This window comes from Odontesthes bonariensis, chromosome 1 (assembly GCF_027942865.1).
Source record: "Odontesthes bonariensis isolate fOdoBon6 chromosome 1, fOdoBon6.hap1, whole genome shotgun sequence".
NCBI lineage: Eukaryota > Metazoa > Chordata > Actinopteri > Atheriniformes > Atherinopsidae > Odontesthes > Odontesthes bonariensis.
The window spans coordinates 43,709,566-43,731,389 of NC_134506.1; the positions used below are offsets into that span (position 1 = coordinate 43,709,566).

A 21,824-nucleotide genomic window follows, 5' to 3' on the forward strand; every position below is an offset into this window, starting at 1 on the left:
CCCAACAGTGTACACGAGTTCTTTGAGTACAAGTGAAGGGACTTTAGAAATATTTACCCCGACGGTTCCAGACGGGGACATTGTGGACTGCTGCTTGTTCTGAGGCACAGAGACGGTGAATGTCCTGGAACAGATGCAACATGTTGGAACACATTTCCCTCACGATATTGTTCATAAACCTGGCCAAAGCTTAAATCTCAAGGCCCAGGGATGGCGCTCTTCAGAAAGGAAGATAGATTTAATAAGAAGTGAAAAGAGCTTCCATCTGCAGCTCCACAAACAGAACAAACTCCTCCACTGTTGAGAAAGCAGAGTCTACTGGGTACATTTTATGTCACATTTTAACAGTAATTTCTTACATTTCATCACAAAGAAAAACTAATTTATGAGGCAAAAGCCAATGAACATGTTCAGACTTTATGAATTCCAGTCAAATTTGCCCGTCGGTGTGATTTTGTTCTTGTTTTTATATATTTTAAGAATAAGTTTAAAAGCAAAGCTTTAGGAGAGTTAAGGGACTACCTCTCTGCAGCTTAAGTAACTTTAAATCAGTCTTTAAACTAACTAACTCTGTTAGTTACTTTACTTACTTAGTAAAGTAACTTTAAATCAGATCAAATTAGTACATAAATTATGATTTTAGTGACGTTTATTTGACAGTCGGAGGCAGCAATGCATTACATCCGGTTCTACGCTGCCGGGAGAGAAAAGCAGAAGAAGAAGAACGAACTCTCGCGATACTTGACAGGTATATATTCCTTCGCGCGGCCTCGCGTCGTTCTTTCTTCCCCCTTTTAGCGGTGAAGGTGCAACAGTTATCGGTCGTCCCGAAGCCGGGTTCATCCGACACCCTCACCAAGCAAGCTGAACTGAGCTCAACCTCCACAGCAGCAACATGCCGCCCAAATTCGACCCCAACGAGATAAAAATCGGTATGTTTTCAGGCTCAGAGGGTATTAAAAGCGGAAGCTTTTGGCTCATGGCCGAGATGGAGCCGCTGTGTCCCGGCTGCCTCCGCGCGCCTCGGCCCGCGGGCCGTGCCCAGAAAACGGTAAAGATCGGACTAAACCCCAACAGAAAAGAACCTAGCTCGGCCTGTGTGAGTTTTAATGTCTGTAAGATGTGATGTTAGGTGGGTGTGAGGCAGGTTTGAGGAGGGATTGGAGACGTGGAGCGGACCACGATTCAGTCCACGTGCGAGGAATCCGTGATCTGCTAATGCTAACGTGGCTATCGTTAGCTTAATGCTAACGTGGCTATCGTTAGCTTAATTTAACCCCTGAGGGGCAGATGATGCAGGTTCAGGCTGTCTGGAATCTGTTTTTATTTATAAAATATATGTTTTGTTTTAAGATAGAACAAATCAATTAATCAGAAATGTTAAAGGACTTTTTTTTTATTTATTTATTTATTTATTTTATTACCAGCTGACGTCAGCGTCTGTTTTGTACACTTACTGCAAAGCTAAAATGGAAAATGTACTGATGATTAGATTTAATGCACTTTTGTTCTAATTTCTGTAAATATGTCAGATAGTTTTAGCACTGTTTAGCTTCAGGATGAATGAGTTAAACTAAATGTGGATGAAAAAGCAGGCGCATTGATGTGTACATCAAACATTCGATGGTTGTAGCGTTGTCGGCTGTAATCTGCTGGATCTGCTTAAAGGGATAGTTCGCCTCTTTTGACATGAAGCTGTATGACATCCCATATCAGCAACATCATTTATGAACATCTTCTTACCCCCTGCTGCGTCCTGTGAGCAGAGTTCCAGCCTCGTTTTGGTGTTGATGAAGGTAGTCCGGCTAGTTGGCTGGGGTTTAAAAAATAAAGCGTTTTGCTTCTCAAAACAATATGCGTTCAACAGAGTAATACATTTGCATCACTAAATGGTTCTCCAGGAAAACGTCAGACCTCACAATCGCTTGGCCCTATTTTCTCTCCCTTCGTATCACTGCTATTATGGGATGTCATACAGCTCGGCTGGTGTCTGCATGATGGACCGACCCGGGTGTCGCTGTGGCACCAGGTTTTATTTTCTGATCCGACGGTCCAGTGTGGCCATGAAATAAACCTTCTGTTTGTTCAGAACCTGATCGGGTCTGAAGCTGAAACGGACCGGGCCCTGGCTTTGTTTTTGTACCCCAATCAGCTGCTTTTAATCATGCTTTTTTTCTTTCAGTGTACATGAGGTGCACGGGAGGAGAAGTCGGCGCCACTTCAGCTCTGGCCCCAAAGATCGGACCTCTGGGTCTGGTGAGTATCTCAACTCTTTGACCAGAACCAGCCTCCCGCCACTGTACCTGCCGCTGTGGCTCAGCACAGTCCAGTGGAGGCTCAGAGTGACCCGGCTTTAGGAAACAGGGCTGCCCAGAACCCACGGGCACCTCTGTGCCGATAAGTGCGGAACAAACCCAAAGTCCTGCCGTCTGTTTTCTTTCTTTTTCTGATGTGAACGTGTTGGTCTGACTCGGTTCTGATCGTCCTGTCGGTTCTTTTGTCTTCAGTCTCCCAAGAAAGTTGGAGACGACATCGCCAAGGCAACCGGTGACTGGAAGGGCCTGAGGATCACCGTGAAGCTGACCATCCAGAACCGGCAGGCAGCGGTACGTAAGCCACCTCTGCAGAATCTGTACTGTACCAGAACATCTGAGCTGGGTTTGATCCGTATTTAGTAGGGCCGGGACACGGTTAAAATGTTTAATCTAATTAATCACATATTTCCCTGCTTAATCACATTTGTACAAAGAATCCAAAAATGAATCCAAAAGTAGCGTATAGCTTTTAGCATTTAGTTTAATTCTAAATGTGCTGCCATATGAATGAAAGTGCCATAACATTTCAAATTAATTTTAAAATGAAAATGGCCGAGTAAAAGTTCCGTGCCCTTCTCCATGTTTGGTGGATCCGCCGATTACTTTCTTTTCCTGTTCCACAGCAGACAGCAGCAGACTTTTACAAAATAAAAGCCTGTGAGCAACAAACTTCCAAAATAAAATATAACCCAAGTTATATCGGTGTTAATAATTAACGCGTTAACTCGCCCGGCTCTACTCTGTAGTTTTAGCATTTAAGCGGTTTTAATGGGTTGAGAACAATCCAAGTTTAGTTTTGCAGATGCTGGTTCTGCATCCCCTTCTGGACCTTACTGAACACAGAATCCCTTAAAGGTGCAGCCAAAAACAGGACGAACCTTTAAACTGAACAGCTGGAGAGGACAGGTCGTTGTTTCTTAATAAAATTCAGATCAGAGCTATTTTTAATCAACCACTGGGATGGTTTCAGCTCAGATTTGAGCTCCTGCAGGTGTCAGATTCTCAGGAACTAACAGAACCGTTTGGTTCTGTGATTTAGAAACTTTTTAAAGTCTTAAACGATGTTGTTTTGTCCTGACAGATCGAGGTGGTCCCCTCTGCGTCCGCTCTGATCATCAAAGCTCTGAAGGAGCCTCCTCGCGACAGGAAGAAGGTCAAGAACAGTAAGTGGTCCTGAACATCTGGGCTCCTGGCGGCTCCAGCTGTGGCTCGTCTCACCTGTTGTTTCCCTCCTCAGTTAAACACAGCGGCAGCGTGACCTTCGACGAGATCGTGGGCGTCGCTCGCGCCATGAGGCACCGCTCCCTCGCCAGAGAGCTGTCCGGTAAGTCCCGCTGGGATGTGCCCCCCCCCCCCCCAGCCTCCCGCCACTGTACCTGCCGCTGTGGCTGAGCACAGTCCAGTGGAGGCTCAGAGTGACCCGGCTTTAGGAAACAGGGCTGCCCAGAACCCACGGGCACCTCTGTGCCGATAAGTGCGGAACACAAACCGCATCCTGTTAAAGTTCTCCTGCAGGGTGGCCGCGGGGTCAATTTTCCTGAAAATAAGACCTTAAAAAGTATTAAATTGTCTTAAATGTTTGTATTTTTCTTTTTCCTCTAAAGGAACAGTATTTTTAAATATGTACTTGATTTTATAAGCATTTGTTCATGGGACTGATGACATTTTTGTGATCTTTAAGCACACATTTAGTCGATGTTCTTAAACCCAACCTTCGTTTTACCATACTGTCAGTGTGTTTGCTTGGTATTTCCATCGTACGTTTGGTCTTAAATTTCATTTAGAAGTGGTATTAAATGCGTTTGTGTCCAACAGGAACCATCAAGGAGATCCTGGGAACCGCTCAGTCTGTCGGCTGCACCATCGACGGCCGCAATCCTCACGATGTCATCGACGACATCAACAGCGGCAAAGTCGAGTGCCCGACTGAGTAAAGGACCTTAAGAAATAAAGTGTTGGAAAAGAACCAGCAGCTTGTTGTGTTTGTGTTAAAGCAGATTTTCTGTTGGTTTATCTGAACAAACTAAAATAAATGAAACTATTTAATCTGAAGAGGTGGGAAAACGAGTTTCTCTGAAGTGCCCAATGTTGACGTGAGTTTTCTACTCATCTGACTCCCCCTGAGATGTATGTTTATATATAATCAATCCTCCACACTGGGATGGAGCTCCATCTTTCTCTGGCCCAGAGGCTACAGCAACATGCCAGTTAGCCACTTAAAAACAGAATGTGAGGAGCTGCAGAGTTCTGGACAGAAGATGAAGCTGTATCAGTGAAAGTTTGGAGACCAACAGGAAGATCCAAAGACCGGGCATCTTTATTTATACAGCGCATTTATCCCACAGGCAGCTCAATGTGCTTTCCAAATAGAACAGCATAAAAACAAGCAATTTAGAGAAATGAATAAAAACAAGCCATCAAAGAAGAGGGGAAAATGTATTTATACTGTATATAAAATAAGAGGATTTATCATTATGCTTTATAATTGCTTAAGGGACCATAAGCACACTGAAAGAGAAATGAAAATGTATTTTATGTGAAGCACTTTAAATTGTTTGTACATGAAATGGGCTACAGATTTGATAAAGCAGCATTAAAACAAGCAATTTAAAGAATAGAAAAATACTTTATTCATCCCCCAATGGGGGAAATTTAAAAAAATAGAATAAAAATAAACGCAGTTAAAAGCAAAGAAGAGAGGAAAAATATAAAATAATTAGAGGATTTATAGCATTATGCTTTAACATTGTTTAAAGGACCATAAGCACACCGAAAGATAAACGTGGAGTCCAGTCAGAAGACCGTTACACAGGGTGCTTGCGCAAGTCTTGAAAGTCTTAATAAGTATGGAATTTTGAAGCACTGTTTTCCAGACCTTGAAAAGTCTTGAATTTTCTTGTGAAAGTCTTAAAGGATAAGACCGTTTTTTTGACATTGGGCCCTTGATTTCACATTATAACATGATGTTCTACTCACCCCTGCTTGTTGTTGGTCATTTGGAGCTGTTCCGAAGATATTCGAGAGGCGTCTGGCTGCTCTCTTGAGATATTCGGCCATGAAACGGTTTCCTATGGGCAAGTTTATACAGGCACAAACTATGCTGTTTATAATTTATTAATTACTGTACACTAGCACTGATAACGAGGAGGTGCGTCGCTTACTTAAAAAAATCCAGGTTACTGTAATTTAGATTTTTTTTGTCGTAAAGTGGGTGTTACTGACGTCCTCTGGTGCTACTGCCACAGGCAGCCCACAGACCTGCTGCCTATTTATTCATTCGGATAAAATTCAAAATTAGTAACCCGGATTTTTTTAAGTAAGCGACGCACCTCCACGTTATCAGTGCTAGTGTAGAGTAATTAATAAATTATAAACAGCATAGTTTGTGCCTGTATAAGCCTGCCCATAGGAAACCGTTTCATGGCCGAATATCTCAAGAGAGCAGCCAGACGCCTCTCGAATATCTTCGGAACAGCTCCAAATGACCAACAACAAGCAGGGGTGAGTAGAACATCATGTTATAATGTGAAATCAAGGGCCCAATGTCAAAAAACCGGTCTTATCCTTTAAAGTATGGAAAATAGAATTTTATGGTAGAATTTTACAGTATGCTCAAAGGCAGTGTGAAATGAGAAATAGGAAGGTAGGCTATAAAACTATAATTTTACTAACTGGTCACGTACTGTATTAGCTTAATGGGATGAGATGTGAGTGCAGAGACTGAATTCTACACACATCATACAGCATTTAGCTGTTATATGCTGCAAACAAGTGGAACAAACTGCCAGTGGAGATTAAACTTTCACCAAATGGAGACATTTTTAAATCCAGGTTAAAAACATTTCTGTTCTCATGTGTCTATGCATGAAATCTGCACGCTATCTTTGAACTTATCTGGACTGTTGCCTGTTTTTAAATTCATTTAAATTATTTTATTTGTTTCTCTTTATATTCTTTTATGTATTTTCAATGCTTCTTCTTCTGCTGCAATGCTTTTATTTGATGTGAAGCACTTTGAACTGTTTGTACATGAAATGTGCTACAAATAAATTTGATTTGATACATTCATCCATCCATTCATTTTTTTTATAGATAGTTTTTGTGACACTTGTTTGATGTGAAATTCATGTACTTGTGATTTTCATGTTTTGAAACGTTTTCATCAGTAAAAGCATAATTTACTGTGAATAATGCATTTGTTCATTGAACACTAGCCTATAAAAATTAACATTTCTAATAAACACAGTTGGTACAATCTCAACCAATGAAGTAGGCAGTAGTTACAAGTACATAAAGTTAAGGTCTTGGGGGGGGAAATTATCAGTTTTAAAAAAGTCTGGAATTTTAATTTGGAAAAAGAGCAAGCGCCCTGTTACAGAAGTCGAGTCTGTTGGAGATGAAAGCATGAATCAGCTTCTCCTGATCTGTTTGGGCCGACTCCTTTATGTGCAGGAGCGGCAGCTCTACTCTGGCCCCGCCCCCTCTGAGGCTAAACCCCGCCCCCCTATACGACTAAGCCCCGCCCCCTCTGAGGCCGTCGGTGAGCCAGCCGACCTGCAGCTGCGGTTAAAGGTCCTGTTTTCACGTTGGTGTCGATAACCTGCACACAGAACCACGAACGGAGCAGAGACGACTCGGTTTTTGTACAAAAGATTTATTCAAAGTTTCCGTCAGTCATTCACACGTCTACAAAAGTACAAACGGTTCAAAAGCTCGGCAGGAAAACAGCTCAGTGGGTAACCGGCGGTTACCACCACAGCTGAACTGGCGTTACATCTACTGACGTGTGGAAGGGGAAATAAATTTAAATCCACATTTAGCTTTTAAAGTCACGCTGAGGCTCCTCCCTCCGGAGAAATGATTCCGTCAAATTTAAGGATTTTTAGAGAATGGCCATGTGACCAGGAGAGGATTCAAATAACCACATCTGGGAAGTTTTGTTTAGTTTGATGAAGAAAACAAGAACACCTGAGCCGTGAGACGTCTCCTCCTCAGTTCTCCACCTCCTCCTCTTCCTCCTCCTCCTCCTCCTCAGCTTCGTTCTCCACCTCCGGCTCCTCCTCCATGCGCTCCTCCTCCTCCCCCTCCTCTTCCTCCCTCTTGTCGTTCTCTGAGCCGGCCTTCTTCTCTTTATCTTTGCGCTTCTGCTCAGAAACCTCCTTCTTTCCCTTCTGGCCCTTCTTGTAAACTGTTGAGGACAAACAGACGAACACCATCAGCTGAGGAAACACCGACAGTTACACCACCCAGCGGGGTCACATGGCGCTGAAAGGATCGGATTATTGGCTAAATCACAGTCAGACTGAGTTATTAAGTGCATGTAGACACCTTAATCTGACTAAGAACTGGATCGGATGGGATTCAGACCCCGAGATTACTGGGTTGAAAGTCACTCTAAACCTGCTTGTAGACGCTGAAGCACGTGGTGAATCAGACTTTGCGTTCTGCGCATGCTCCAGATGTTTTCCCGGGGTCGTGACCCGGAAGTCAAAGGAGACGATATTCCTGTTGTTGTCGCCGTCAGAAAGAAACAAACAACGCGATGGAGAATGCTCCGTTGGGCATCGAGTTTGTGCAACAAGCAGCTCATCACAGAGCAAATGTAGAGGGACGTAGCTTCATCTTGCTCTGCGTTCTCCATCTTTCTCCAATGCCTGAGTTTGTTGTTGTTGTTGGTGGTGAAGAGGTCAACAGGAAGTGGCTCTATTAGCAACAGCTGGAATGGGTACAGCGCCACCTATCATACCGGGGTATGACACGCTTTGTGCCTCTGATCCCATTCATTCACCGCCACATATCCAAGGAGAATTACTAGGGCAGGGCGAGTTAACTCGTTATTATCGCATTAGCTTGTTAACAATTTAACGCCGATAAATATTTTATCGCGCATTAACGCAGGTTTTATTCTGTAAAAGTCTGCTGCTCACAGGCTTTTATTTTGTAAAAGTCTGTTGCTCACAGGCTTTTATTTTGTAAAAGTCTGTTGCTGTCTGCTGTGGAACAGGAAAAGAAAGTAATCAGCGGATCCACCAAACATGGAGAAGGGTACGGAACTTTTACTCGGCCATTTTCATTTTAAAGTTGGACATCACCGCTACAGGTGTGAAGCTAACGGAGCTAACCGGCGCTACTTCCTGTTTTACTTGTTTCAACATAAAAGCACATATTTCAAAATACATTTTTTTTTAAAACTCCTGCATTTGCAGCCAAGTTGAATTGTCTTCTCAGCGTAGTAGTTCCAGTCTAAAATATCACTTAAAGGCAAAACACACAACTGATAGCAGCAAGTCATTCAAGGAAACAGACAGTGGAGCGAGGCTTCTACATAAAAACTACAGAAAGATGCTGATGTTAAAAGTGTGTTTGCACAACAAATGTTTTGGCACTTTCATTCATATGGCAGCACATTTAAAATAAAGCTAAATGCTAAAAGCTATACGCTACTTTTGGATTCATTTCCAGCACACCTGATTAAAATAATTGGGTCAGGTCTTAAAGCTCTCCAGAAGGCTGAGGACGACCCATTCATTTGAATCAGGTGAGCTGGAGCAGGGAAACATGGAAAACATGCAGGGCAGTGTGCCTTGAGGACCAGGGTTGGGAAACACTGGTTTAAATCACTACACCTGCTGATCCAAAGAGATAAGAAACGAGTCTGAAAGCTGCCCCATCAGGACGGAGACCCAAACAGAACCCTCACCTTCCAGCGCCTCTCTGAGCGGCTCCAGGAAGCGCTCGAACTCCATCTCCTCCATGGCAGCCAGCACGTCTCCGGCGTTCAGCGTTTTCCGTTTGGCCTTCATGGCGAAGTTATTGGCACTGAAACAAAAGGCCCAAAAACATTCCTGTCAGATGCAACCTTCTGTACTTTGGGACTCAGAGATGCAGGATCTCACAGGATCTCAGAGGATCTCACAGACTCTCAGAGGCTCTCACAGGCTCTCACAGGATCTCACAGGATCTCACAGACTCTCAGAGGATCTCAGAGGATCTCAGAGGCTCTCACAGGATCTCACAGGATCTCACAGGCTCTCAGAGGATCTCACAGACTCTCAGAGGATCTCACAGACTCTCAGAGGATCTCACAGGATCTCACAGGCTCTCAGAGGCTCTCACAGGATCTCACAGGATCTCACAGGCTCTCAGAGGATCTCAGAGGATCTCAGAGGATCTCAGAGGATCTCAGAGGCTCTCACAGGATCTCACAGACTCTCAGAGGATCTCACAGACTCTCAGAGGATCTCACAGACTCTCAGAGGATCTCACAGGATCTCACAGACTCTCAGAGGCTCTCAGAGGATCTCAGAGGATCTCAGAGGCTCTCACAGGATCTCACAGGATCTCACAGGATCTCACAGGATCTCAGAGGATCTCAGAGGCTCTCAGAGGATCTCAGAGGATCTCACAGGATCTCACAGGATCTCACAGGATCTCACAGGATCTCACAGGATCTCAGAGGATCTCACAGGATCTCACAGGATCTCAGAGGCTCTCACAGGATCTCAGAGGCTCTCACAGGATCTCAGAGGCTCTCACAGGATCTCACAGGATCTCACAGGCTCTCAGAGGATCTCAGAGGATCTCACAGGATCTCAGAGGATCTCACAGGATCTCAGAGGCTCTCACAGGATCTCAGAGGCTCTCAGAGGCTCTCACAGGCTCTCACAGGATCTCACAGGCTCTCAGAGGATCTCACAGGATCTCAGAGGATCTCACAGGATCTCACAGGCTCTCAGAGGATCTCACAGGATCTCACAGGATCTCACAGGATCTCACAGGATCTCAGAGGCTCTCAGAGGATCTCACAGGATCTCACAGGATCTCACAGGATCTCACAGGATCTTATAGGCTCTCAGAGGATCTCAGAGGCTCTCAGAGGCTCTCAGAGGATCTCACAGGATCTCACAGGATCTCACAGGATCTCACAGACTCTCAGAGGATCTCAGAGGATCTCAGAGGCTCTCAGAAGATCTCAGAGGCTCTCACAGGATCTCACAGGATCTCACAGGATCTCAGAGGCTCTCACAGGATCTCACAGGATCTCAGAGGATCTCACAGGATCTCAGAGGCTCTCAGAGGATCTCAGAGGATCTCACAGGATCTCAGAGGATCTCACAGGATCTCAGAGGATCTCAGAGGATCTCAGAGGCTCTCACAGGATCTCAGAGGATCTCAGAGGATCTCAGAGGCTCTCACAGGATCTCACAGGATCTCAGAGGATCTCAGAGGATCTCAGAGGCTCTCACAGGATCTCAGAGGCTCTCACAGGATCTCAGAGGCTCTCAGAGGATCTCAGAGGATCTCAGAGGCTCTCACAGGATCTCAGAGGCTCTCACAGGATCTCAGAGGCTCTCACAGGATCTCAGAGGATCTCACAGGATCTCACAGGATCTCAGAGGCTCTCACAGGATCTCACAGGATCTCACAGGATCTCAGAGGCTCTCACAGGATCTCACAGGATCTCAGAGGCTCTCACAGGATCTCAGAGGCTCTCAGAGGCTCTCACAGGATCTCAGAGGCTCTCACAGGATCTCAGAGGCTCTCAGAGGCTCTCAGAGGCTCTCACAGGATCTCAGAGGCTCTCACAGGATCTCAGAGGCTCTCAGAGGCTCTCACAGGATCTCAGAGGCTCTCACAGGCTCTCACAGGATCTCAGAGGCTCTCACAGGATCTCAGAGGCTCTCACAGGATCTCACAGGATCTCAGAGGCTCTCAGAGGCTCTCACAGGATCTCACAGGATCTCAGAGGCTCTCACAGGATCTCAGAGGCTCTCACAGGATCTCAGAGGCTCTCACAGGATCTCAGAGGCTCTCAGAGGCTCTCACAGGATCTCAGAGGCTCTCAGAGGCTCTCACAGGATCTCACAGGATCTCACAGGTTCTCACAGGCTCTCAGAGGCTCTCACAGGATCTCAGAGGCTCTCAGAGGCTCTCACAGGATCTCAGAGGCTCTCACAGGCTCTCAGAGGCTCTCAGAGGCTCTCAGAGGATCTCACAGGATCTCACAGGCTCTCAGAGGCTCTCACAGGATCTCAGAGGATCTCACAGGATCTCAGAGGCTCTCACAGGATCTCAGAGGATCTCAGAGGCTCTCACAGGATCTCAGAGGCTCTCACAGGATCTCAGAGGCTCTCACAGGATCTCACAGGATCTCACAGGATCTCACAGGATCTCAGAGGCTCTCACAGGATCTCACAGGATCTCACAGGATCTCACAGGATCTCAGAGGCTCTCACAGGATCTCACAGGTTCTCACAGGTTCTCACAGGATCTCACAGGTTCTCACAGGCTCTCACAGGCTCTCACAGGATCTCAGAGGATCTCACAGGATCTCACAGGATCTCACAGGATCTCACAGGTTCTCACAGGCTCTCACAGGCTCTCACAGCATCTCACAGGATCTCAGAGGCTCTCACAGGATCTCAGAGGCTCTCAGAGGATCTCAGAGGCTCTCACAGGTTCTCACAGGATCTCACAGGATCTCACAAGATCTCACAGGTTCTCACAGGATCTCACAGGATCTCACCAGGACGTGGCGTACAGCACGAACACGCTGGCCGCCTGAGAGATGGCTCTGCGGGCTTCTTTGGACACATTCACGCCATCTGGAAGCTGTTGGAAACAAACGGTTCGGGAGTCACTTCAAGGCTCAAACACACACAGAAAACATCAGGAAAAGCTGCTCTTTTTACTGTGAAATGTTTTTCTCTAAACTTTAAATGTTTTTAGGACTTTTAATTCTTCAAATTCAGACTAAAAATGTACGTATTTAAGATGGCTTTTAATACCCAGTAGTATGACGACACTTTTATCTTATTTGATTTTGTTGTATTTTATTGCTTTCACTGTTCTTTCATTGTTTTTACTTCTTCTTCTCTTTATTTATTACCTGCCGTAAAGCACTTCGGTACACCGTAAGGATTGTTTGTAAAGGGCTGTATAAATAAAGTACATTTACATAAGAAAAAGAAAGCTGCATTTAACAGACGATACCAGGAGACCGACTTAAAATATGGATTTATGGTGACAGGTGATTCCCACGCACCAAGCCCTAAAGGCTGGTCGCTGAAAATATTCTCTGACATTAAACTGGTCCTTGGCGGGGACCGCTGCTCTACACAGCAGGCACTGATACGAAGGGAGAGAAAATAGGGCCAAGCGATTGTGAGGTCTGACTTTTTCCTGGAGAACCATTTTGTGATGCAAATGTATTACTCTGTTGAACGCATATTGTTTTGAGAAGCAAAAGGCTTTATTTTTTAAACCCCAGCCAACTAGCCGGACTACCTTCATCAACACCAAAACGAGGCTGGAACTCTGCTCACAGGACGCAGCAGGGGGTAAGAAGATGTTCAGAAATGATGTTGCTGATATGGGATGTTACACAGCTTCATGTCAGAAGAGGCGAACTGTCCCTTTAAAGGTGATTCTGTCAGATGAGGCTGTGGTTACAGAGTCAGGATTTTATTAAACGATGGTCGTCTGATATCGTTCGACTCTTTTTTTCTACAGGTTTGAATCATTTGAACACAAAGTTGGAGAGAAAGCAGAATCTTTTTATTCTCAGAGATGCTCTGAGTCAGCAGTTTGGTTTCCCGTTTACATCTTCTGAATCCGGATTAAAAACTTAATGGTTTTCACACTGGGTTTTCTTCAGATTTGTTTTGGTGAATAAAAAAAAAAAAAAAAAAAAACAGAACTAAGCGCAGAACTGATCTAATTTAATGACCTGATCGGTAAATATAGATATTTAGCCAGTTTTGGTTCTAAGTTCTGTGTGTATCGTTGATGCTGCCCGGTTCTGACCGACACGAACCCGGTGTCGAACCCGCGCACTCACCGCCTCCTTGATGATGCGGGTGATGACCGCGTTGGGAAGGTTCAGGTCCTCGGGCCTCTCCGCCATTTGTTCCGAGCCGCTCCGAAGCTTCTACCGCCGGACACGGACAACAGGTGGCCGCCGCCGCCGCCGCCGCTCCTCCTCGCTAAGCTAACCGTCTGGTTTCCAGTTAACACTGAAGCAGCAGCTTCCGGGCGCGCTCAGCTGAGCGTGCGTAATGTTAGCACGAGCACAAAAAGAAAACCGCTGCTCAACGACCGACTCGCGTGTTCCGATCAACTTCAGAGTCCAACCGAAGCCGCCCGCGTGCCCATTGGTGCCGATTTGTTTTGGGACGTTTCCCGCGAACCTTCCAACCACCACAAGCCCTCCGACGTCAAAGACGAACTCTGAACTCTGACGTTAACGTGACGTCTTCCGTCACGGCCAGCGCAACGTAAAGGGAAAAACTACAAATGAGAAAAAACAAGCACAAAATTAAATTTAAAGAAAAAATTAATTAAAGAAAAAGAAAAAAAGAAAAAAAACTACATATAAGAAAAAAAAATTAAATAAAAAGTTTGATAAATAAAATAAAATAAAAATAAAAAATAAAAAAACTACACATAAGAGAATAAAAGTATTAATTAAATTATAGTACTGTAATTACGCTTAAATTTAAATCACGTGTTTTTTTAAATCTAAAAACAGAAAAAATAGAGGATGTGAATCTTACTAATACTTTGTACATATATTTTTTTATTATTTTACATTTGATTATTTTATTTCATCATTATTATATTTTTTGTTTTATTGCACCAAACAGACAGGCCAAATTCCTTGTGATGTGAAAATTACGTGGCAATAAAATCTTTTCTGATTCTGATTCTGAAACAAAACAAAGTCTAACGTATATTAGGGTAAAGGTTTGAATATGAATATGTGTTGGGTGCGCAAGAGAAGCACATTAATTAAGTAATAAAAATCTGACATTCATCGGGTATGTTTTTAGAAAATTACGTTTTTTTAAAAACGTAAATGGCACCGCGGGTTTTCACACCGTTTTTTCTTCAGGGAAAAAAGTAAAGGGAGAAACTACATATAAGAGAATAAAAGTATGAATAATTTAATTCATATTTTTACTATAGTAATTGCGCTTAAAGGTGGTTTTTTTTAATTTAAAAACAGAAAATTCAGAGGATGGGGTGGTCGGTGGCGTAGTGGGTTGAGCAGGCACCCCATGTACAAGAGGCTATAGTCCTCGCTGCAGCTGGCCCCGGTTCGAGTCCTGCATCGGACAGCCCTTTGCTGCATATTGATCCCCCCTTTCTCTCTGTCCCCTGTTTCCTGTCTCTCAAAACTGTCCTATCTAATAAAGGCATAAAAAGCCCCCCCCACCCCCCCCCCAAAAAAGAAAATTTATTAATTTACGTATATTATTGTAAAGGTTTGAGCTGTGCACACCTGAATATGTGCGGGGTGCGCAAGAGAAGCACATTAACTAAGTAATAAATCTGACAATCATCGGGTATGTGGGCTTTAAAGCCACTGATACTGAATCTATAAACGATACCATTAAAATAAACTGGTTAAGGTCGTGTTTAGAAAATGAAAAGTCTGTGGTTCATATACCAAACCAGCTTTTCATAAAAATCAGGGGTGTCAACCTGCTTCTTAAAGGAGACTCTCAACTTAATAAGCTTTCCATCATTATTAGCATTTCACCAACAAGTAGTATTACACTGGAAAATGTTTTTTTTTTGCCATAACTTTAGTCCCATTCTGTTCTTCAAAGAGTGCCTTCACAAAGAAATTTGGTCTGTTACCTGATGGTGCTCTACTGTCTAATGAGGGTTTTTATTTTTTATCCAAATTTTAATATTGATGGCCGTAAACAGTATAACTAAATGATTAAGGCAATGCCACAGCCTGTGATATCGTTGTGTTGTAACTTGCTACAGAGCAACATAGAGCTTTAAAGTCTTGGTGAGTGGGCAGATTCTTTACACCCCTTTTCATCAAGGCTAAATCTAGTTTTAAAACACCTCCGCCAAACCTAAAGCTGATCAACTAAGAGCCAGATTTTCTTTCTGATGACATATTCCTCCTAAAGAAAAGGAAATCCATTTAAAATCATTCATGATGGGATATTCAAGGCTTCGATTTGGCTTTGACCATAAACAGCTGCACACTGAACAAATAGAAACAACAGAACATATATTTTACGATTGTAAATATCCTAATGCATTCTGGGAAGATCTACATTACCGGCTATGTACCCTAAATTCACCAGTTTATCCTATGTTGAGCAAAGAAGATTGACTTTGAAGACTGTTCTGCAGGATTTGGCCCTAAATTCATTCACTGTCCTCAGAAAAATTCTGCTTAGACAAGAACAAACTTCCCCAAACTTCCCTGAGTCTTTAACAAATGCAGAATGCCATCAAACAATTTAACTTCATAAAGAAACTGAACACTACTATCGTCTCCGTTCACACACTTCCTGTTCAGGATGCTCGTTACCAGAGGCTTCCATAAGGGGGCGCACCGGGTCCCTCAGCCCAGAAGCTGCTCCTGTTTACAGGGTGCAAACAGTAAACAGAAGCTCCCTGATGCACAGTAAACACGCCGTCAGTGGAAGAAGTTAGAGTTGTTCTGTGAGGTCCCTAAACCGAGCATGGCGTGAGAAATCCAAACATTAAAGTTAGCTGAAACACTCCGGACCGGCGTAACCTTCATTTCTGAGGTCGTGCACAGCCGACGCACTGAATGAACACAGGATGTGTGAGGCAGCCGTGATAAACACGTGTTTTAGGCCCCACTACACTCTTTTTTATCTATTATTTTCTTCTTGTCTTGATTTAACATGTGAGTTTGGCTGTCAGAATCAACCTAATGTTTATTTAGCCGATTATTTCTCTTTCTCTTCTTCTTTTTACCTTAAATTCCACCTAATGTGAGCGCTGTGCTGAGACATAATGGCCCGTCTCTTACACATGTATGTTGTGACATTACGGTGTTGTGGTTTATGTCATTATGTTTGTAAATCCAAATAATTTCAACAAAGTTTGTTAAAAAATAAAAATACATGGGCCCAAAATCAATTCAAATCAAATCAAACTTTATTTATAAAGCACTTTTCATACATTAAAATGTAGCACAAAAGTGCTATACAGTGAACCCTTGTTTTTTGCGGGGTTTACGTTCCAAAAAGAACCCGTGATAGGCGAAATCCGTGAAGTAGAAACCTTTTTTTTTTTACAATTATTATACAATAAAATACTGCGTAATGCATTGAAACCAAAGAACAAAGCCGTTTTACAGGCCCAAGCATTTGTTTAACAAATAAAAGTACTGTATAAACGTTTTGTTTTTTTTTTACAAATAACTACTGTAGCCTACTGTAAAATAATCATTTTAATCATCAATACGAACTGAAGGCTTCAAATTGCGGAGATCAGCGCCGCCTCACCGCGACCCGAGTCACTGGATTAGAACGGGAGAAAATGAAAAATGATTTTGAAAAAAAATGCAAAGTACAGTGGGACAAATAGTGACTCACGTGTATTTCACTGCTCTTCTGACTGAGCCGCTGCATCCTGACTCCGCTCTGTAGCGTTTTTTTCTTCTAAAGCCCGCGGTGCAGGTGTGTTTTTTTCGAGAGAAGAGCTTAGTTATCGGTAGTTGTTGTCGCTCTTTTTTTTTCTGGGCAAAAAGATTTATATATACCGACATGCCACCATCGATTATGTTTGAGAACTGTAATGAACGTGTACGTGTATATTTTAAACCGCAACGTTATTGACACACAGGTAAAGTAGAAGCGGAGAGACTGTTTAGCCAATCAGAATGCAGAACACAATGCACGATGCAAATCCGTGAAGCAGCGACACCGTGAAAGGTGAACCGCGTTATGGCGAGGGTTCACTGCAGGGGCGTCTGTAGCTTGAGCAAACATTCGGGGCTGTAGCCCAGACATGAAAATAATTTTTAACGGGGGTCAGGGGGTTTTTCCCCCGGGATTTAAAAAAAAAAGGGGGTGTTAAAATGAAAATTTAACACAGTTCATGACCAGCTGCTTAACATGTTGAATGCCGAGCTGTGAATGTTGGCATTCATGTTTTGATAAAATGCCGAGATCCATATATCCAAATGCTGACATTGTGTCTGTGTTAGCCTAATGCACAAGAGAGAGAGAGCGAGCGGTTCTGTTGTCAAGAACCTGGGAGCTAATGTGCGCTGTTAGCACTTAAGCACTTCGTGGATACTACTGAAACGTGAAGATTGTGACGACGTGACAAATTTGTTTTGTTTAGATCAACCACTCTCAGAGATCGCATGAAACACCGATGACGGTGTCTTAGCTCTGTGTTTGGGTAACCCAGCTTGACCGTCGGAGCCCAGTCCACTGACAGCAGCTAACAACGCGCTGGGGCAGCCTTCAAAACAAAGCCCAAACGTAGCCCGTATTACATTACTGTTGATTGGCATTTAGCAACATAATACTTTACTGCACTACTACAAAACTGTTAGATTTCCCACATACCTTTGAAAAGTGGTCACCGCAGACACGAGCATTTGCAAATTCAGCTCCTCCAGTCTGTAAACGTAGGTTAACTATCCACTTTTTTTGTTCTGTGAGTTTTTTTCCATTTCTCACCTCTATGGGCGATTACCTTCGGTACCCGATAGTAACCCTTTCCCTTCTCTCGGTTAGACCGATTGCTACATCCAAAAACGGCACAAAACTGAGGTATTTTGGGCAAAAAGTGGCAGACAAAACAGTGTTTTCAATGGGCTCCAGCTCAGGCTGCCCACCACCTGGGTAGTAAAATACGGAAGTGACGTCAAGTGAAACCCTCCTATTAAAGGCACAATGTGCGATTTATATGTCATTTTGAAGTGTATTGCATACAAAAAACACCTATACATACCATAAGAGTGTGCAGAAATAATCCTACTGGCATGTCCTAACCAAAGTTTATACGCAGCATAGCTGAGTTTTACTGCAGAATTAGCAGGCTAACTGATAGCGCCGGACCGGCAGTTTTTCTGGCCAGGAGGTGGCGATATAGAGTAAAATCAACCTCCGTTCAACCCCAGGCAGGAGAAGAAATCGCTGGTCTGGCGCTGCCCCCGCCGCCCCCACCCCACTCACTCCTCCTCAGAGCAGGTAACGCTCTCAGCCTCCACTTGTCTCTCTGCCCCCTTTCCCCTGAAAAAAAATCCTGATGTCCATCTTAGGCTATTACTTTCAATGTCACCCTCAGACAAAATGGCAAACCAATGTAGAATAAACCCCTTCTGCATGATGGGAAACCTTTACTTGTTATTTTCGCGACAAAATGAATCAACACATGTCCATATTTGGGCATGTCAGAATCCTGCGGTCTGAGCTGGTTACAAAGTTGCATGATGACAGCAGCGCCGCGGTAGTCTATCACCGCTCAAAGTGTGGTCCCGTGACGGAGCTCTCCTTCGTTTTCTTCTTCTTATTATTATTATACATATTTTTCTTTATGTCAGTCCAGAGAGATTCGGGGCTGAAGCCCGGAGATTCGGGGCTGAAGCCCCGAATGACCAGGTCTCTCGACGCGCATGGTTCACTGTACATGTTTAAAAGCAGAAAATAAACTAATAAAAGGGCTAGAAATATAAGTTGACTAATATAATTAAATGAATGTATAAATAAGACATTAGTTAAAAGCCAAATTGAATAGGTGGGTCTTGAGCCTGTTTTTAAAAATATCAACAATCTCGGCGGCCCTCAGGTCCTCCAGGAGGCTGTTCCGCAGCCATAGTGCTGAAAAGATGCCTCGCGGTAAGTTCGTGTTTTGGACTTGCCTTTGGACTTATCTTTGGACTTATCTTTGGACTTATCTTTGGACTTATCTTTGGACTTGTCTTTGGACTTATCTTTGGACTTGCCTTTGGACTTATCTTTGGACTTGCCTTTGGACTTATCTTTGGACTTGCCTTTGGACTTATCTTTGGACTTATCTTTGGACTTATCTTTGGACTTATCTTTGGACTTGTCTTTGGACTTATCTTTGGACTTGCCTTTGGACTTCTCTTTGGACTTATCTTTGGACTTATCTTTGGACTTATCTTTGGACTTATCTTTGGACTTGTCTTTGGACTTATCTTTGGACTTGCCTTTGAACTTATCTTTGGACTTGCCTTTGGACTTGTCTTTGGACTTGTCTTTGGACTTGTCTTTGGACTTATCTTTGGACTTATCTTTGGACTTGTCTTTGGACTTATCTTTGGACTTATCTTTGGACTTATCTTTGGACTTGTCTTTGGACTTATCTTTGGACTTGCCTTTGAACTTATCTTTGGACTTGCCTTTGGACTTGTCTTTGGACTTGTCTTTGGACTTGTCTTTGGACTTATCTTTGGACTTATCTTTGGACTTATCTTTGGACTTGTCTTTGGACTTATCTTTGGACTTGTCTTTGGACTTATCTTTGGACTTGCCTTTGGACTTGCCTTTGGACTTGCCTTTGGACTTGTCTTTGGACTTATCTTTGGACTTGTCTTTGGACTTATCTTTGGACTTGCCTTTGGACTTGCCTTTGGACTTATCTTTGGACTTGTCTTTGGACTTGTCTTTGGACTTGCCTTTGGAATTGCCTTTGGACTTATCTTTGGACTTATCTTTGGACTTGCCTTTGGACTTATCTTTGGACTTGCCTTTGGACTTGTCTTTGGACTTGCCTTTGGACTTGTCTTTGGACTTGCCTTTGAACTTATCTTTGGACTTATCTTTGGACTTGCCTTTGGACTTATCTTAGGACTTGTCTTTGGACTTATCTTTGGACTTATCTTTGGACTTGTCTTTGGACTTATCTTTGGACTTATCTTTGGACTTGCCTTTGGACTTATCTTTGGACTTGTCTTTGGACTTATCTTTAGACTTGTCTTTGGACTTGTCTTTGGACTTGCCTTTGGACTTATCTTTGGACTTGCCTTTGGACTTGTCTTTGAACTTATCTTTGGACTTGTCTTTGGACTTATCTTTAGACTTGTCTTTGGACTTGTCTTTGGACTTGTCTTTGGACTTATCTTTGGACTTATCTTTGGACTTATCTTTGGACTTGCCTTTGGACTTGCCTTTGGACTTATCTTTGGACTTATCTTTGGACTTGCCTTTGGACTTATCTTTGGACTTATCTTTGGACTTGCCTTTGGACTTATCTTTGGACTTATCTTTGGACTTGTCTTTGGACTTATCTTTGGACTTGCCTTTGGACTTGCCTTTGGACTTGCCTTTGGACTTGTCTTTGGACTTATCTTTGGACTTGTCTTTGGACTTATCTTTGGACTTGCCTTTGGACTTGCCTTTGGACTTATCTTTGGACTTGTCTTTGGACTTGCCTTTGGAATTGCCTTTGGACTTATCTTTGGACTTATCTTTGGACTTGCCTTTGGACTTATCTTTGGACTTGCCTTTGGACTTGTCTTTGGACTTGCCTTTGGACTTGTCTTTGGACTTGCCTTTGAACTTATCTTTGGACTTATCTTTGGACTTGCCTTTGGACTTATCTTAGGACTTGTCTTTGGACTTATCTTTGGACTTATCTTTGGACTTGTCTTTGGACTTATCTTTGGACTTATCTTTGGACTTGCCTTTGGACTTATCTTTGGACTTGTCTTTGGACTTATCTTTAGACTTGTCTTTGGACTTGTCTTTGGACTTGCCTTTGGACTTATCTTTGGACTTGCCTTTGGACTTGTCTTTGAACTTATCTTTGGACTTGTCTTTGGACTTATCTTTAGACTTGTCTTTGGACTTGTCTTTGGACTTGTCTTTGGACTTATCTTTGGACTTATCTTTGGACTTATCTTTGGACTTGCCTTTGGACTTGCCTTTGGACTTATCTTTGGACTTATCTTTGGACTTGCCTTTGGACTTATCTTTGGACTTATCTTTGGACTTGCCTTTGGACTTATCTTTGGACTTATCTTTGGACTTGCCTTTGAACTTATCTTTGGACTTGTCTTTGGACTTATCTTTGGACTTGTCTTTGGACTTATCTTTAGACTTGTCTTTGGACTTGCCTTTGGACTTATCTTTGGACTTGTCTTTGGACTTATCTTTGGACTTGTCTTTGGACTTATCTTTGGACTTGTCTTTGGACTTATCTTTGGACTTGTCTTTGGACTTATCTTTGGACTTGTCTTTGGACTTATCTTTGGACTTATCTTTGGACTTATCTTTGGACTTATCTTTGGACTTGCCTTTGGACTTGCCTTTGGACTTGCCTTTGGACTTATCTTTGGACTTATCTTTGGACTTGTCTTTGGACTTATCTTTGGACTTATCTTTGGACTTGCCTTTGGACTTGCCTTTGGACTTATCTTTGGACTTGCCTTTGGACTTGCCTTTGGACTTATCTTTGGACTTGCCTTTGGACTTGCCTTTGGACTTGCCTTTGGACTTGCCTTTGGACTTGCCTTTGGACTTGCCTTTGGACTTATCTTTGGACTTGCCTTTGGACTTGCCTTTGGACTTGCCTTTGGACTTGCCTTTGGACTTGCCTTTGGACTTGTCCCCAGCTTTGTAAGTACTGGGAGGATATATTTAAAACTCTCTCAATAGTATTTGAGATTCCTCTTAATCAGTCTCCGCTGACAGCTCTGTTTGGAGTGACTGAAGAAGCTCACCTTCCAAATTATAAATTAAA

General features: G+C 43.2%; 2 protein-coding genes and 2 non-coding genes across 5 annotated transcripts; 3 read left to right on the forward strand and 1 right to left on the reverse strand.

The window, feature by feature from the left end:
* The first annotated feature begins 769 nt into the window (after nucleotides 1–769).
* On the forward strand, nucleotides 770–4,281 carry rpl12 (ribosomal protein L12). Of its 2 annotated transcripts, none has more exons than XM_075467942.1 (6): nucleotides 770–932; nucleotides 2,183–2,256; nucleotides 2,508–2,606; nucleotides 3,397–3,478; nucleotides 3,553–3,639; nucleotides 4,131–4,281. In XM_075467942.1, exons 1-6 carry the CDS (start codon nucleotides 896–898, stop codon nucleotides 4,247–4,249), a joined length of 498 nt encoding a protein of 165 aa, XP_075324057.1. In that variant the 5' UTR covers nucleotides 770–895; the 3' UTR covers nucleotides 4,250–4,281. The 2 variants fall into 2 exon arrangements, with proteins under 2 accessions (XP_075324057.1, XP_075324065.1); XM_075467950.1 differs by lacking the exon at nucleotides 770–932 and adding an exon at nucleotides 944–1,051.
* LOC142385841 (small nucleolar RNA SNORA65) lies at nucleotides 2,291–2,414 on the forward strand. Its single transcript, XR_012770240.1, has one exon. It is a non-coding gene; the product is annotated as a small nucleolar RNA SNORA65 (small nucleolar RNA).
* LOC142385849 (small nucleolar RNA SNORA65) lies at nucleotides 3,679–3,802 on the forward strand. The gene has a single exon (XR_012770245.1). It is a non-coding gene; the product is annotated as a small nucleolar RNA SNORA65 (small nucleolar RNA).
* A 2,589-nt stretch (nucleotides 4,282–6,870) lies between the features above and the next one.
* pole3 (polymerase (DNA directed), epsilon 3 (p17 subunit)) lies at nucleotides 6,871–13,547 on the reverse strand. The gene is made up of 4 exons (XM_075467964.1): nucleotides 13,156–13,547; nucleotides 11,842–11,927; nucleotides 9,016–9,134; nucleotides 6,871–7,503 (listed from the first exon to the last, which is right to left on the reverse strand). Exons 1-4 carry the CDS (start codon nucleotides 13,219–13,221, stop codon nucleotides 7,307–7,309), a joined length of 468 nt encoding a protein of 155 aa, XP_075324079.1. The 5' UTR covers nucleotides 13,222–13,547; the 3' UTR covers nucleotides 6,871–7,306.
* Nucleotides 13,548–21,824: the final 8,277 nt, after the last annotated feature.